Source organism: Prionailurus viverrinus, chromosome D3, assembly GCF_022837055.1.
Source record: "Prionailurus viverrinus isolate Anna chromosome D3, UM_Priviv_1.0, whole genome shotgun sequence".
NCBI classification, from domain to species: domain Eukaryota; kingdom Metazoa; phylum Chordata; class Mammalia; order Carnivora; family Felidae; genus Prionailurus; species Prionailurus viverrinus.
The window spans coordinates 67,336,296-67,352,399 of NC_062572.1; the positions used below are offsets into that span (position 1 = coordinate 67,336,296).

Sequence of the window (16,104 nt, forward strand, 5' to 3'; positions counted from 1 at the left end):
ATTCTTCTCATTCTTGACTGCTTGGGCTTCAAATCTGTGTTCCCAGACAGCAAGGGGGAAGTTGGAACCCCTTTACATCCTGCATGCCTCAGACTTTGGGAAGTCATGGAATATTTATTGAGTACATTTTCAGCCAGTACCCCACACTTAAGCTGAGTTCCCTGAACTGGCAGAAAGCATTCTCAGGGTTCCTTTAAATAAGATGCACACCCCCATCATTCCTGGCATGAGGCTCTAGGCTCTGGCCCAGACAGTGCTTGGTAATTGAAAGGCCACCCATCCAGAGACCAGGATGGGCAAAGCTTAAAAAGCTCTGTGGGACTCCTCAAACACTGTTCTCTAAAGAAATCAGACTGACTCCAGAATTAAATCAGGTTGTTAAAAAGTACAAAATTTCACCCAAAGGGAGATGTGCAATTAATTTCCAACATCTACAGCAGGTCGTGTATAACTAACTCAGTGGTCCCCAAACTCAGTTGCACTTGGGAATCTCCTGAGGCCCTGGTCATGCCCCATACCAGTTAAATCACAATGTCTAAGGAGGAGCCAGTCATCAAATTTTTTTTTCTAGGATTTCCAATGTACAGCAAAGTTTGGAAACTGCTGAGCTAATCAATACATATTTATTAAGCACCTATTATGTACCCAACCATCAAGGAGCCTGGCCCTCAAAGAGGTCACATGACATAGTAATAGAGCAAAGACAGCAGAATTTTAAAGGTGGGAGATTATCTGCTATGGCAGCCTTCTCATGTTACAGAGAAGGGCACCAGAGCCCAGCATGAGGAAGTGACATACCCACCATCATTCCATGAGCTTGTGCAAAGCTCCCCTGAAAGCTGGAGCCCTCAGCTCCCAGGCCAATACTCTTCCCTAGCCTGCCAATCTCCCTCCTCTCCTTCAGGCCCTCCTCTGTCAGATGTAGATGGTTCAGCTTGGGCAGAAAAAGGGCCATCTGACTCCCAAATTAGCCATCTACAATTACAACACCCTCAAATGACTCTCAAACTCGGGGATATTTGGCTTTATTCTGTTTTCCAATGGTATACATATTATCTTTCTACAAATGCTAAGTGATCCTCGAGCAGGAGAAATGCCACCTCCTTCCCAGAGCCCCATAATACCCTAGGTAGCTCTGAATGTGCAGCAACCACCTCTAGACTAGGGGTCAAGCTCAGAGGCTCTAGCCTGGCCTTAGCCACCAATGATCTGGGTGACCTTTGACAAAATCAATCATCAAAATGGCCTAGAATATTTCCAATATTCCTGGAATACCTGTAGGATGTCAGAAGGTCTGGTGGAAATCCCCTAGTGCCCTGAAACTTCCAATGGCATTCTCAGGAGAGGGTGCCCTCTGGTTCTCTCAAAGCTCCTCCTCTCAAAGCAGAAGCCATGTGTCTTTCAGAAGCACCTGTGTTGGAAGGGTTTTGCATGGGGGATGCCAGATGCCTGCTAGGTGGTGGAGTGAGGAGCTATTTGTTCCAGCTCATGTCCTTCCTCCCAAGTTCTCTTCCACGCTAGAGGGCACCGCCATCCTCCCGTTCCAACCCATTACCCCCACCAGGAATGGCTTTGTCCTGACCCTAAGGCCTGCTCTTTTCATTATGTGCCCACACTCCAGTGACCCCAGATTCTGTTGACTTTGCAGCTGCTACAAGCCATCCCCATCGGGGTTGGCCAGGTGTATGGCTGTGACAATCCCTGGACAGGCGGTGTGTTCCTGGTGGCTCTGTTCATCTCCTCGCCACTCATCTGCTTGCATGCAGCCATTGGCTCAATTGTGGGGATGCTAGCAGGTAGGACAGGGTCCCCTCTCTGCAGGGAGGACCTTGGGATAATTTTCCTGAGGTCATTCCATCCCTGCACAGGGCAAATAATCTAGACTTGTTATCTTCACTGGTGTTTTTGAACATTGTCAGGGGAGAGACTTATTTTTCCCTTTCTTGATTTTCCAAAGTGAGCAGACTGCCGCAGCAGGATATGTGGGGAGACGCCAGGGGCTGAAGACCTCATTGGCTACCTGAGCCCCTGGGAGCTGAGGGGTGGAAGGAAAGGGAGGGTCACTCAGAGGCCTGGAGAGCAGTAACAGACCGAGGAGTATAAATGACCCAGTGCTTTGAAATTTGGAGTAAACTAAAAGAAAGCAATTTCTCAAAAACTGTATTCCTATTTGACAAACGTGATTTAATATTTCTGCGTGTAGGCATATGTATGTACATGCATTTATATATGTAAATATGCACAGTAGAGCCAGAAATTGGAGTCGGGCACATAGGACTAGGATCCTGTTGACTCATTCCAATGTTTTTCAAAAACATCTTGGAAGCAGAACTTTAAAAAAATCATTTGAAAATAATTTTGAATTTATCAAAAAATTATAAAAGTAAAAATGGTAGATGAAGCACCCATAAATTCTTTGCCTGATTCACCTATTGTTCACATCCTGTACTTCTATTTGTCTATCTCTATACATCTGTATGTGTATATACATATTTTTCCTCAACCATTTGAAGCAGACCTTTTTCATTTGAAAAGTTTCTTGCTAAAAATGCAGCTACTCAGGCCAAAGGTGTGGAGAATACCTAGAATCCCAACGCCTTGACCTCCTCTCACCCTGAAAGTAGTCACACCTCTGTGTGAAATCTTCAAGCCACAGTTTGGGAACCACTGCTGTCCTCTTGTTGCTGGTTCCTGAAGACCAGATGCCATTTCTAGAGGCTCTTTTGATGGGATGGGGGAAGAGTGTGGGGAGGGGATAGCAGGAGTGAGGCCATCCTGAGAGCTGGCACCAGCCACGAGGTGGCCTTTGTGTGGGGACCCAGAACTGGCCAGAAACGTCACACCTTGTTCCACAGCCCTGACGGTGGCCACGCCCTTCGAGACCATCTACATGGGCCTCTGGAGCTACAACTGTGTCCTCTCCTGCATCGCCATAGGGGGCATGTTCTACGCCCTCACCTGGCAGACGCACCTGCTGGCCCTCGTCTGTGGTGGGTATTTGGGGAAGCTGACCACCAGGTCACTCTGCAATTCCTTCCTTCCCTCCCTACTTGATTATGCAAAACCCATGAGGAACATTAATCGGAACTTGGTAGCAGTTCTAGAAGGACCTGTGGCTTGGGTCCCAATGGGGGACTTGAGGTTCCTCTTCTGTGAAATGGAGTCACAACCATGCTTACTGTTTTTTATTGACACAGTGTTGTAAGTTTCCAAGGAGATCACACATGCATTTCCTCAGGTGCTAGTGGCAGTGTTCCAGTATAATAACTTCATCCCACAACATTTTAGAGAACACCATGTAGTGCCACGCCCTAGGCTATGCATGGAAGATACAGTGGTGACCACATTGTCATGAAGCCACATCTAGAGGAAGAGCAGTTATCACACAATCATTAAGGCTGTGATGTCTGAAAAGATTATTACAAAGACCCAGTGAGATGACATACCTGGGAGCACTGAGGTGTCAGAAGATCACAACATGGGAGCTTGATTTCCATGGAGTAAGTAGTGCACCCAAGGGAAATGGGTGCAGGCGCTCTCAAAGCTGCACCCCAGCGCCACATACAAACTCAGTCCTCCCAGATCACTACCAGGCATAGATTGTCAGCCCATTGAACACCCTGGTACCCAGAAGGTTTAATGAACTTAATCTAAAACACAGCTATTGAGGGCAGAAGCAAGATTCAAACCCCAGCCTCATCTTTCCCCCAGTTTTCCTGCCCTGGAGTTACTTACGTTTTCTGGAAACAGCAGGACTTTAATAAGCAAAACTGGAGACAAGTAAAGGGCAGAATAATATTCAGAAGAACTTTTTCCCCATTCATATGTGGAGACTGTAAATGATTTCCATGTATGTCTCTTGTATTCCCCTCAGCAGCCAGCAAGGAGACAGTAGGCTCGGTAAATATCTGTCAAGTCAGAAGTGCCAGATATTTTGAAGCTAAGACTGTAACGGCCTTTGGTCTTTGGAGAAGTGGCACATTCCTGTGGCTAGAACCATCTGGGAAGGCTTTGCAGGGAGGACGGGGTTTATCTCAACGCTTCCAGGATGGGAATTGGGTAGGTAGAGACAGGGGGAGAAGGTGTTCTGGACAGAGGAACAGAAAGAACAAAAATGCGGGGGCATAAGAAGCTTGTCCAGAAGCACAAGGGAGTGGTTGAGCTCCCCTACCTGTCCTGGGGGCCACACCCTACAGTGAACCCCGAAGCCTGAATCCTAGGGACAAGCTCCCAGACCAGTAAGGTCCAGTTCTGGTAAGACTTGGTACGGGTCCAACAAGTTCTATCAGGGCCGCTCAGAATCTTGGATGGGAGGAGCCTTGTTGGGGGTTCATATAGTCTGACCACTCATTCCTAAGACAGATAATAATCCAGCCACACATCCCCAAGGTCAGCATGGACAAGCAAAAAATACTTACTGACCCCTGACTGTATGCAAGGCCACCACAGAAGTGCGGAGGAGATAGAAGGCTTTAATCTCTGCCCTCAGAACACAGTCTGGTAGGAGATTGGCCACACCTACCTGCAAAAAAAAAAAAAAAAAAAAAAAAAAAAAGCTACCATAATAATGTCAGGCAAATATGCCAGATGTCAGGATGTGGTGAGACACCAAAGCTGCTGGAGACAGTATAGGACCCCTGCCCTGGGGAAGAGGTGGGGGCAAACCCTGGGAAGCTGACTCCATGGTCCTTGTTTTTCCACAGCCCTGTTCTGTGCATACATGGGAGCAGCCCTGTCCAACATAATGTCCGTGGTAAGTTTGGATTCCCCTGAACATGCCTGTCCCAGCCAGGGCTTTAGGGCATTTACAGTTTGTGAAAGAATCCTGAATGCATTCTGGAAGCTTGTATCCACACAATGCCTTTGTCAAGGTTTATCCAGGACAAATGTCCAGAGAAGGACTGGAAATTGCATATATGTGCCTCTGAGGTGTGTTGGAGGTGGCTGTGTGTGTGCACAAAAGAGTGGTATAACCAGCAGTGGAGAACCTAGATGGACAGATGGAGGTACTTGTGTGTGGCTGGATATGGGAAGTCGTACCTAGGCTGATTTTCAACTCCATCATTAAAAGATTCTGATTGTGCCCAAAGGTACCAATATCTCAGATTCCTAGACCAAACTAACCTTATCTTATGAACCTAAAAACCGATGTCATCAATAGGGAAGGATCCCCATCCTCAGCTGCTACCACAACCTTCTCCCCCAGGGTCCCTGGAGCCTAGGACCATTTTCAGACCCCAATGCTTTTGCTTCCAGATTGGTGTGCCGTCAGGCACCTGGGCCTTCTGCCTCTCCACCCTCATCTTCCTGCTCCTGACAACCAACAACCCTGCCATCTATAAGCTCCCACTCAGCAAAGTCACCTACCCAGAGGCCAACCGCATCTACTACCTGACAGTGAAGAACATTGAAGAAGAGAAGTCCCCCAGCGGTGACTAGCCCATTTCTAGGCTGAAATGCTCTTTGCCTGGACCTGGTGTCTGCTCCCTGTGGTCTCAACTCTGGGTCAATCAGCAACAGCACTCACTTCTGTGCCTCTCCTTGCACCTGTGTAACCAAACACACCTGTACCTCCCTTATCCTGATGGCTGATTTTTCTCTCTCTGCACAGATCACCATAACTATCCATGTGTGACATTAGAGAATGTTGGTATGAGCTTGCTGGAGTTAGAAGTAAGACATGTGCTTTAAATGTCATTGTCTTAAAGCAAAAACGTTTCTATTTAGTCTTTTGGGAAGATGATTACAAGATGATCTTCTTGGCATGTTTAACTAAATAATAGATGCTGTAAAATTGAACTTGCTGAGTGGTTCCTAGGCAGATACAGAAACAGAGTGTGTGGAAATTCAGGGGATACGCACAAAGAGTTGAAGGTGCCTTAGTGCGCTTAGCTAGTGGTTGATGGGCACACCCAGCTTTACAAAAAAGAGGAATTTCACACTGATAGACTGTTAAAGTCAAAAGAGATAATTAGGGAATTGGGAGTGTCTAAATAGGATATTTCAAACATTCATTGGTCAGAGGAAAGGGCAAGATGATATCTAATAGCAGGAAGCAATTAATAAAGATTAGAATCCCATATATGAGTTTTATTATGGAGGATAAAATTATGAAGGATAAGCATTTCTCAGTATAAGTCAAACCAGCAACTTTGTGTAGAGATCTCAATTGAGAAAAGTATCTGATTTCAATGTGTGAAAATCTGGTGAAATTTATTTCATTTTCCTATTTGCTTATGGGTGTTGGAAGCTTTATCAAGTCTGTGATACTTAAAACAAATGGTTAGCCTGAGTAGGACCAACAATTATCCATGAATTTCATACTTTAACTTCCCAATTACAGCCATTAGCTTACATTCAGTCTTTATATGTAGATCAGAGCTCAGCAAACTTTTTCTGGAAAGGGTCAAATAGTAAATATTTTTTATTCTGTCTATAGAAAGACTCACTTGTGTCATTATAGCATGAAACAGTCTTGGACAACATATAAATGAATGAACATGGTTGTATTCCAAGAAGATTCTATTAAACAAACAAACTAGTTTGGACCCAAAAGCTGAACTTAGCCAGTGCCTGACATGGATGTTCACCATAATAATGGTTAGGAGCTTGTGGGCAGCAGGCCCATAGGACATCACCAAATTCTTTACAACAGACAGCCACATAACCACTTATATGCTGGGTGATACTGGAAGCTTTTTAGGAAAGTGAGATTACTATGACCAGAATCTGGAAGATCTGAGGCTCTTTGATAGACCCCAGGCACTAGGGGCCACAGTTTTAAACAGGCTCTCCTTCCACGGAAATGTCTGGGAGCCATTCCCTAAGCTTCCCCCTCCTCCATTCCCTCACTCTGTTTCCACCTCTGCCAACAGGCATACCACCATGAGAGCGGGGGAGAAACCTGACCTTTAGTACAGGAGTTTCCAGCAGGAAGAGCAGGGAGGCTCCTAGAATCCCAAGCTTGGAGGGGAGTAGTGGTGAGGGCCAGAGGGTCCTGCCATTCTGAGATGCATGAACCCCTCTATACAAAGGATGGGGGCTTCAGTTCCCTGCCAGGCTTCCAGGCAGGACTGAATTACCCAAAAGGGAGGGGAGAGCCACCCCAAAACATTCTAACAAGAGATAACAGAACCAGTTGACATGTTCATTCATTATGGACAATTGCACCTGGAAACCTACTTAAGCCCAGGAGACTCTCCACCCCAAGAACTGGATCTGATGGGAGCTGTGTTTAAACTGTGCTTTGTACTGTATTTCCAGGACAGGAAAACTATTTGGGGGTGTATGTATGTATGTGTGTGTGTACTTGGACAAGAGTGTCTCTTGTCCGTTTCTTTCTCACCCCACGTCTCTGTCATTAACAAGGTCCACTTCAGTTACAGGTATTGGGTTTTTTTTTTCCTCCCAAGTTCCCACTTTCACCCCTATAGAAATTAAATGTTAACTGCACTGCCAGCTGTCAAACTCAATGAAGAAACATGGATAAAAGCTAAGTCATTCAGAAAAAGGAAAAAGTATGTTCAGCAAAAACCATAGGGCCTCAGAAATTCTATAATACACTATAATAAAGATGGCCAGATATGTAGGTAGAAATAGGAAAACACCTACTAATTTAGAATAAGAAAGAACTGTCTGGATGAAGTATTGTGAATCACTGAATTCTTGCCAAGAGATGTTGTCCAGGAGTGATGAAATGTTTTCAAAAGACATCTTTTGGGATTAAGAGGCAGAAAATCGATGGTATTTCCCCAATGTGGTCAAACAGGCTCCTCCTGGAGCAGAACAAATCTTATTAAGCCAGCCTGGTGGGCAGATGCTTTGTGTCTCTCATGAGCATGGAGAAGGGTGGGGCAGAAATGAGAATTCCCCATCCCTCTAAGAAAAGTCAGCCCTATGCAGGTCCTGCACGTGGGCCATAAACAGATGCCCAGATGTCCTCTGAAATAGCCCAAATAGTGATAGGGGGGTTGAAGAACTCCCTGCAGTGACCTTGTCCTGACTTCACCAGCTCCTTCCCATCCCACTGCCCCCCTGGATGAGTAGGGGCAGGAGCTTTAACAGCAGAGACACTACCACCAACATGAGGTTGCACAGGAGCGAGCCACCAGAAGAGAAGGAGAAGAGATTTGGGGTACACATGCCAGCTGCTTTGCTGCTATCATCCTAAACTCTAGGCAGCAGCTCTTGGGTGAACAAATGGTAGTTGGACGTAAATATGGCTGAACACAAATAGGCATTAAAAAGAAAAGGAATGTATGTTGGGCATCAGGGGACAGTAGAGGAGGTGCTGTCCTAACCTGTCCCAATCACACCCCCTCCCTGTCTCCACTATTCCCTCCTCAGACCTTCTCATTTCCTCCCTCTGACCTCATCATCCCCACCCCCTTTCCAGTCTCCTCTACTCCTCACCGAAGAGCTCCACTGTCTGCCATGAAACAGTGTCGTTCTGCTGTATTTTTAAATGATCAATCTCAGCTCATCTTTCAGTCTTGTCTATGATAACTGACATAGCCAAGTTCCATAGTCAAGTTCTCTACGTCTTCTTGGTCAAAACTTCAATTTGCTAAGAAATAATGCATCTTCTTTAGATTTAAACCAATGTTGCCATAGTGTTACTCATAATGTTCTCATACAGTAATTTCAATCCGTCCTGTATCTATGGCTCTCCTTTCTCTTTCCAGTCTTATGGAATTTTGCTCTCTCTTCCCTAATCAAGTAAGTGAGGGGTTCATCCATTTTATTGTCTTTTTCAAAGAAGCAGTTTGAGATTCATTTGTCCTTTCCACAGTTTGGTTTGTTTTCTATTTTATTGATTTCTTTTTCCTGTTTTCCCATGATTTATTCAAATGTTCATTTTCTCCTAATGTTTTAAAATTGATGTGAAGTTTCTTCATTTTACATCTTTCTCCTTAACAACAAAGGCATTTTAAGGCTATTAATTTCCCCCTGAGTACAACTATAGCTGTGTGATATAGGTTTTGGAATAAAGTATTCTACTTTAATCAGTTTTTAAATAGTTTGTAATTTTAGTTTTGATTTCTCTTTGGTCCAAAAATTATTTAATGTATTGCTTAATTTCTAGCACTTGGGATCTTTTGATATATTTTAATTTTGTATATCTAGTTTTATTAGATTATGAGCAGAGAGGATGGCCTGTAAAATCTCTATTTTAAAATTATATGAATCTCTCTTTGTAGCCAAGTACTTGATTGATTTTGGAGATAAAAAATGCAAATTTTTGATTTGAAGGAAATACATATTAAATTTATTTATTAATTGCATCATTCAGTTCTTCTATGTGCTTGTTTATTTTTTGTCTATAGGATCTTAATTCTGAAAAGAGTTTATTAAAATTCAACTATAATTGTATAGTTTCATGAAACTCTCTTTGCATTTTTATGACATTTGTCTCAAATATTTAGCAACTACCTTGTTTGGTGCCCATTGACTATAACTGTCATTGATTTTTCATAAATGTTATCTTTTACTATTACATGCTACCTATTTCTATCCTCATTAATGCTTTTAACTTTATTCCAACCTGACATTAATGTTGCCATACCTATTTTTCTTCCTAGTGTTTTCTTATCCCTTTGTTTCAACCTTCATCATTTTCTTTTAACTGTATTTCTTAAAAATAGCATTTAACAAAGTTTTTGTATTTAACCTAATCTTAGTGTTTCTATAATTTAATAGGATAATTTAATCTCTTCCTATTTAGTGTAACCATCAATATGCTGGTTTTACTTCTTCCACCTTACTTTATTTTGTACCATTTATTTGTGATTACTGCTTTTGCTTTTTCAGTTTCCTCATTTGGCAAGTTTGATCACATTATCATCTTTTTCTTTCTTTCCTTTGTTCATTTGGAAGATCTACCATTCTTTTCCATTTCACTAGTCATTCCTGCTTCTTTTCCAACACTCATGATCAAAAGTATATTTCTCTATTATTATATAAAAACAAGATGCCAAATAGTTTACCCTGACAAGATTTCCCATTTCTCCAATGCTCTTTCCCCACTCTGAGGAACTAAAGCCCATATGCCACTTTCACTATTCTCCTCCCCTAAGCCCCCATTCTTACAATATTTTTCTTCTCCAGCATCACCCACCCCTGGATCTATGCTGAGATTATTTATCATTTTCAGTTTTTTTCCCTTACCTCTCATTTTTGCAAGAATCCTTCCTTGGCCTCTATGCCCCACATTCCCAGTAATTCTATCATTGTCCATTTGGAGTTTACTACGTATAGTGGACATGTTACTTTCTATCACTGTTTCCTCTATTCTGCACCTTCCCGTTTTGTTGTGATTCATTTGTTACTTGTTTAGAACCCTTGCTTGAATATTGAGTGTTTTGTTCAAATAATATGAGAGAATATGGGTGACGTGTTCTCAGACTCTGCACATCCACAAAGTTTCTTTGCCCTGCGTGTGAATGGCATTTTGGCTGGGGGTCCCTGGGCCCCAGCCTTTCCTTCAGCTGCCTGTAACCATTGCTCTTTATTTTCTGGCTTTCAAGTGTTACAAATAAAAACTCTGATGTCAATTTAATTATTTTTTTCCTTTGTAAATAACCTGTTCTTTCTTTCTAGAAGATTGTAAGATCTTCTCCGTATCAGTGGATTTCAAGAATTTTATTAAGTAAAGCATAAGTGTGTGTCTTGTCTCATCAGTCCTGCCTTTAAATCTGCAACACTTAAATCTTTCTTCAGCTCAGCAGCTTTTCTTCCAACATTTGTCTGATTATTGCTCTTTCTCCATCCTTTCTTTCTTCTATATCCAGAATGCCTATTATCCACGTGTTCAGTCTCCTTGACCTCTGTTCCAAGTTGCTTTACCTCCTTCTCAGTTTTTACCATTTGTATTTTTGCTTTGCTTTGAGATATTTCTTCCATTTGATCTTGCAGGTCACTGATTCAAATCCCAACAGTAGCCTTTCCTTCCTTCAATTCAAGAGATAAGTTGAATTTTTTAGCTGAAAAATTGTGTTTCATTTCAGAAAATCTTAGGGATGGGGACCAAACTTCAATATCCATGTATGTTTATATTGTTTTGTTGTTGTGCCCAAGGCTACTTGCCAATTTTCATGAGCCAAGGCCCTAGAAATTCTGCCTTATGTTCTGACCTCATTCACTCATTCATCCAGAAGACATGTATGAGGAACTATTAATATGTTACTCAGGTCTCTACTTGACAACAAACCAGGAAAGAATCAACCCAGCTCCTGCCTTCAAGGAATTCATTTTATGGGAATTTGCCTGGCCAGGTGAATAGTCTCACCTGAGGTGATGATGAGGATAACACCACAGATTGCCTAAGTCATGTAAGTTCACAGCACCAGTTTCATTATTTTGAGTGAATTGTCTGGTTAGATTGGTCTTCTGTCCAGGAAAAGTATCAAGAAAGAAGGTAAGGGTCCCAAGAAGATTTCTGTGCCTTGTCTCTTGTCCTCTATCTTGCCATTAGCTGATGCCCAAACATTCCTAGCCATCCCCTCAGGTCAGGACTTTGAACCTTTTAAAATATAAACAATCCCGGGAAGGTAACATAATAAGCATGATCAATCATTTGCATCTTAAGTTGAAGGAGTCACTTCTGAGAATAGGTTGGATGAAAAAGGAGGGGAAAGTAGGAAAAAAGTGGGTAGCATACTTTGAGAGAGTCTTTGGCAATGGAGGACATGCTAGGTGAGGCCAAGCTGGGTGAATGAGGTCTGAAGCCCCCTTATTTCATCAGAAATGATGATGACACTGTTATATTTGGCTTGGAGAAGAAAAGAAATGGTTAGGGCCATGGCTATCTGCAGTATGAGGTAATGCACATGGAAGAAGTCAGCTTACTCAGCATTACTTTAGAAGGTAGAACAAGGACAACTAAGTGGGAATGACAAGCAGGCAGACTTTGAATCAATGGATAAGGGTGCTTTTTCTCAATGCAAGTTGTCTGAGAAATAGTCCTGTGAGACCCTGAGTTCCCTGCTTTGGCAATACAAGAACAAAGGCAGTACTAGACACCTGTTGGGAATGCTTGCTTTGGGTGGGGGTAGACCAGATGACAATGTAGCCTCTCTCTTCCAACAATAGTTTCTGTGATATTCTGGCCCTGGATTCCTATAGAGGAATGAGAAAGAAGCATCACTGAGATGACAAAAAGTTAAGAATATGGAGATCAAATGTACCAAAAGCATACCATTGTTGCCTTTACAGATTTTCCTATAGCTTGACCTTTAGCCACTTGGTTAGTTTACCAAAATGCTCAACATGGTTGCTTGTGCAGATGCAAGTTGAGGGGCCAACATCAGCCAACTATGCCTCGTCCTTGAATTACTGTCCCCTCACTCTCCCCTCCTGGGGAGTTCTTCTTTGGGTCAGTCTTCTAAGATCTGCCCATTTGGAAACTCAAATCTTCATGGCCTGCATTTGTAGTTACATCAAACCCATGTGCCCCAGTTTGTTTATGCTTCCTATATGAGTCTGAGCTTTGTTTCCTTGGGTCATAAAGGTTGTGAGAGTCTGGGGATAGCTATAATCCAAACTAGTTAGGAGTTGGCAGTTTCAGTGTGGGTATGCTTTCTACTCAATAAACCACAGTTTCATTTGGCAACTTGAAAGGCATTCACTTTTTATGTGAAACTGTTTTACTTGCCTGGCTTTTCCCACCTCTTGCCATTCAAAGAAGATAGAAGAATCCATAGGGAACACTTCTGTCCCTAGTGAAACCAGAATTGCAAGACTCCAAGGAAAGAGATGAGGAATTGCTAAAAAAAAAAAAAAAAAAAAAAAAAAAAAAGTCTTTCTTACTCTCTGTAAATAGATAAGTAGGAGCCCCCAGCCCCCTCCTACAGCTGAATGGGCTGCTGGAACAGAATTAAGTAAAGGAAGTCGCTCTTTGGAGACCATCTAACTCAGCATGCATTTATTCCACCTAAACTCTGGCCTATTCCAGAAAAATCTGACCTCCCCAAGTTTAGCCCCTAGTAGTCAGTGCATCCCTCCTCCCTCTACAAGATTGGAAATGTGGAGTTGAAGGGACCCATGAGATCTGTGAAGAAAACTTCGTTCTGATGTGAATTCTGATTGAGGCTTTAAGGAAATAATCTGTAGAGATAGACAGATGTCTTGGGGAGCCGTGGTATCTGAGCTGCAGCCTTCAGTAAGATCTATCTGGGACAAGATTCCATCTTGATCTTCTGTCTCACAGGACAGCACTTGATTGCCCCACCCTTAGTGTGTATGACATATACTCTACATGTCTAAGTTGCCCGTGGGCTGCATGTGAGCTTGTGAATGGCTCCTCAGAATTACTTCCTGTCTTTTCACACCAGTTACATGTTGTGCTCAGATGGCATATTTCCTGTCACTTCTAGGGCGGATGGATGCTTAGGGGTCTGGAGGGACTACACCACAAGAAGTTCAGGAACCCTCAGGAAAGACCAGAGCAAGAGGATAACAGATACAGCATGCAGGGCTGAGCCAAGGACTGACAGCTGGGGAACAAGGAAAAGTGTCATTGGCAGACATCCATGGGCCCTGAGCTAGCAACACCAAAGTAGGGACCCTATGCAGGGGACTGATCTCTAGTCAGCTCCACACCTGTCCCTGGAATGTTGGGCCCTCCAGCTCCTCCCCCCTTTGTTTGCTTTCCTTCTTCAGAAGGATCTCCGTGATCAGGACCCCTCTTTGGCAGTTCTAAAACACCTGGCATGGTGGGAAGGGGGCCTTTGACGTCAGTGGGGAGATTGTCTACTCAGGTGTAGCTAATTTCCTCAGTGTGAGGTTTTATTTCTAAACCTGGGTAGGCCGCCTCACACCCCATCACTGACAGAGTATGTGTGTGTGTGCATGGTAGGAGTGCAGCAGGGGGAGATACACAAACCTGGGGCTGGCTGGGGAGAGGGTGGGGGGAGTGATGCTTGACCCATCATACCACAAAGCCAAACAAAACATGTTTAGATTGGGCCCCCCTCCTCAAACTCCAGCCCACCAGACCCCACAGCCCTATGGGATGTGGGAGGGCCATCTTCCCTAATATATAGACCTCAAGTCCTTTCTGGAGGCAGGAGTTAGGTCATGCCCTTCTTGCTCTGAGAGGGTCTCATGGTGAGTCCCTGGGACCCCCATCAGGAAAAGTCAGAAGGAGGACAGGTCTGAAATTTTCCACAGAACCAGAAGGACAGCATCTATTATTGGACTATGCAGAAATTTCCATCAAGATGCTGATGGCAATACTGTTCCCCAGCCTGTGCCCTGCCTATATGGGGAATTAAGGGAGTTTATTGAGGTTGGAAGGCAAATTGGCCCCCTGAGGAGACAACACTTAGATGATTACTTTAAAGGCAAGTGCTAGAGCAAATTTCTAATGAAAGGAGTAATTTAGGAAGGACAGGGAAGCTCCTACTACACAATCCCTCGCTCTGCCCCTTTAAAGGAAACCTACCTGATCAAAGCAGGTGGGAGAACCATGGTAGCCAGAGCCAGTCCTCCTCAGGGTGTGTAGAAGGTAATCTTTTGTCAGGAAGGCCAGTGTGAGAGCAAGCTGCAAAAAGAAGATTTGTCTTTCCTCTCCCTCCTCCTCCATGATACCCTTTCTCAACTGGAAGACGTGTGCCAGGCATAGGATCAGGGAATGTAAAGTGAACTTACAGAGGACCAGCAAGAGGATGGGCAGAAGGGATCCAGGAAGCGAAGGGCTTTGGGTTTAGGGGAAAGTCCAGCATCCGGAGTTGAGGACCAGAAACGCCACTCAGTCTGAAAGAAGCCTCTTGCCACATCCCAATGGTCTAGATTCCTCCAACCCTGTGCAGAACATCAAAAGGAGCCCAGGTAAGAGGTCTTGTGGGAGAGAACTGAACCGTAGGTCCCCCCACCCCCACCCCAGCCAACAAGACCATCTGACTTTTCAAAGGAAGAGACAAAAAAAGAAAGGCTGATCTTTTTATCCCTTTCTTCTGTTGAGCTGTGGTGTCTGGGGAAGCTAGTCCTGAGATGGGAATGTTACTAAGTATTCTAAAGAGAGTTTAGATTCTGGAAGCTTCTAGCTGAAAGAGCTATTAAATAGGTATAGTTCAAAGCCCTTATTTTATAGATAAGGAAACCATGGTTTGTCCAAAGACCTGTCCAGATGATAAAAGAGCCTGGAAAAAAGTCCAGGGGTCCCAACTCACACCTCATGTGGTGATGGAACCTGGTTAATCCATCCACCTTCAATCCCCTTACTGAACTAGCTGCCCACTGGGTGAGCCTTCACACTATTTGTTATCCTTTCCACAATTTTGTGACCCATGGCTCTGACATCAGTGTGGTTCCTGGGGCAGCACCATGTGGACTTGAACTGTGGGAAGCTAATGCAGTAAATTTGAAAACTTCCTTCCCAGGCATCACTACCTGCTGTTTCCAGGGTGGAGGTACCTGGTCCAGGCATCTTGGCCCCTCTCCTCAGTACCCCTTCCTCAGACATGCCAATAGAACTAGACAATCTCAGTATATACAAACATCATAACATCCCAACTTAACAACCTGTACCTCTGATGCTCCTCTCTTACACAGCCATCTTAGATTACTGTAGACATATTATGTGCAGTACAGAGAGTGAGTGTTTCTGGAAGACAGATAGCCACCCCACAAGGAAGATTCCAGGATATTAAAGTTATCTTATCAGAGAATGGACAACCTCGTAAGGCATGCAATCTCCTCCAAAACTGGCACCAAAGGATGTGAGCTTTTGTGACCTTGCTGAGGGAAGGCTATCCTGTGAGGCTTGAAGATGCCTGTGGCCAGGCCTCTCTGCTAGCTGTCAACACCATAGCCTTGATATACCCCTTCTCTCAAACTTGTACAGCATCGACACCTCCCTTTAAGGCTAGAGGTAGAAAATTAGTTTACTCTCAAGTGCCAACTCTAAATAATTAGTATTGGTTGTCTGAGAATTGTGTTAAAAAGGAGTCTGAGGCTGTTTGGGGAACATATTGAGAGAGACTGCTATGACTAATTAGCTATGTCTGCCATAGATAATGGAGAGAAGGGAGGCAGAGGAAAGAGGATGTGGGGCAAGGGGTATGGAAACACCGCTACCAGAGAAGAAGCTGGTGTACAATGGCC

General features: G+C 43.8%; 1 protein-coding gene across 1 annotated transcript in view; it reads left to right on the forward strand.

Annotated features, from left to right (window-relative positions):
* The window catches only part of SLC14A2 (solute carrier family 14 member 2), a 53,067-nt gene that overhangs the window by 18,055 nt on the left and 18,908 nt on the right, over nt 1-16,104 (forward strand). The window contains exons 6-9 of the mRNA XM_047828716.1: nt 1,649-1,796; nt 2,856-2,990; nt 4,704-4,753; nt 5,257-5,431. Coding sequence (XP_047684672.1) covers nt 1,649-1,796; nt 2,856-2,990; nt 4,704-4,753; nt 5,257-5,431 — 508 coding nt within the window. The remainder of the gene's footprint in view (nt 1-1,648; nt 1,797-2,855; nt 2,991-4,703; nt 4,754-5,256; nt 5,432-16,104) is intronic.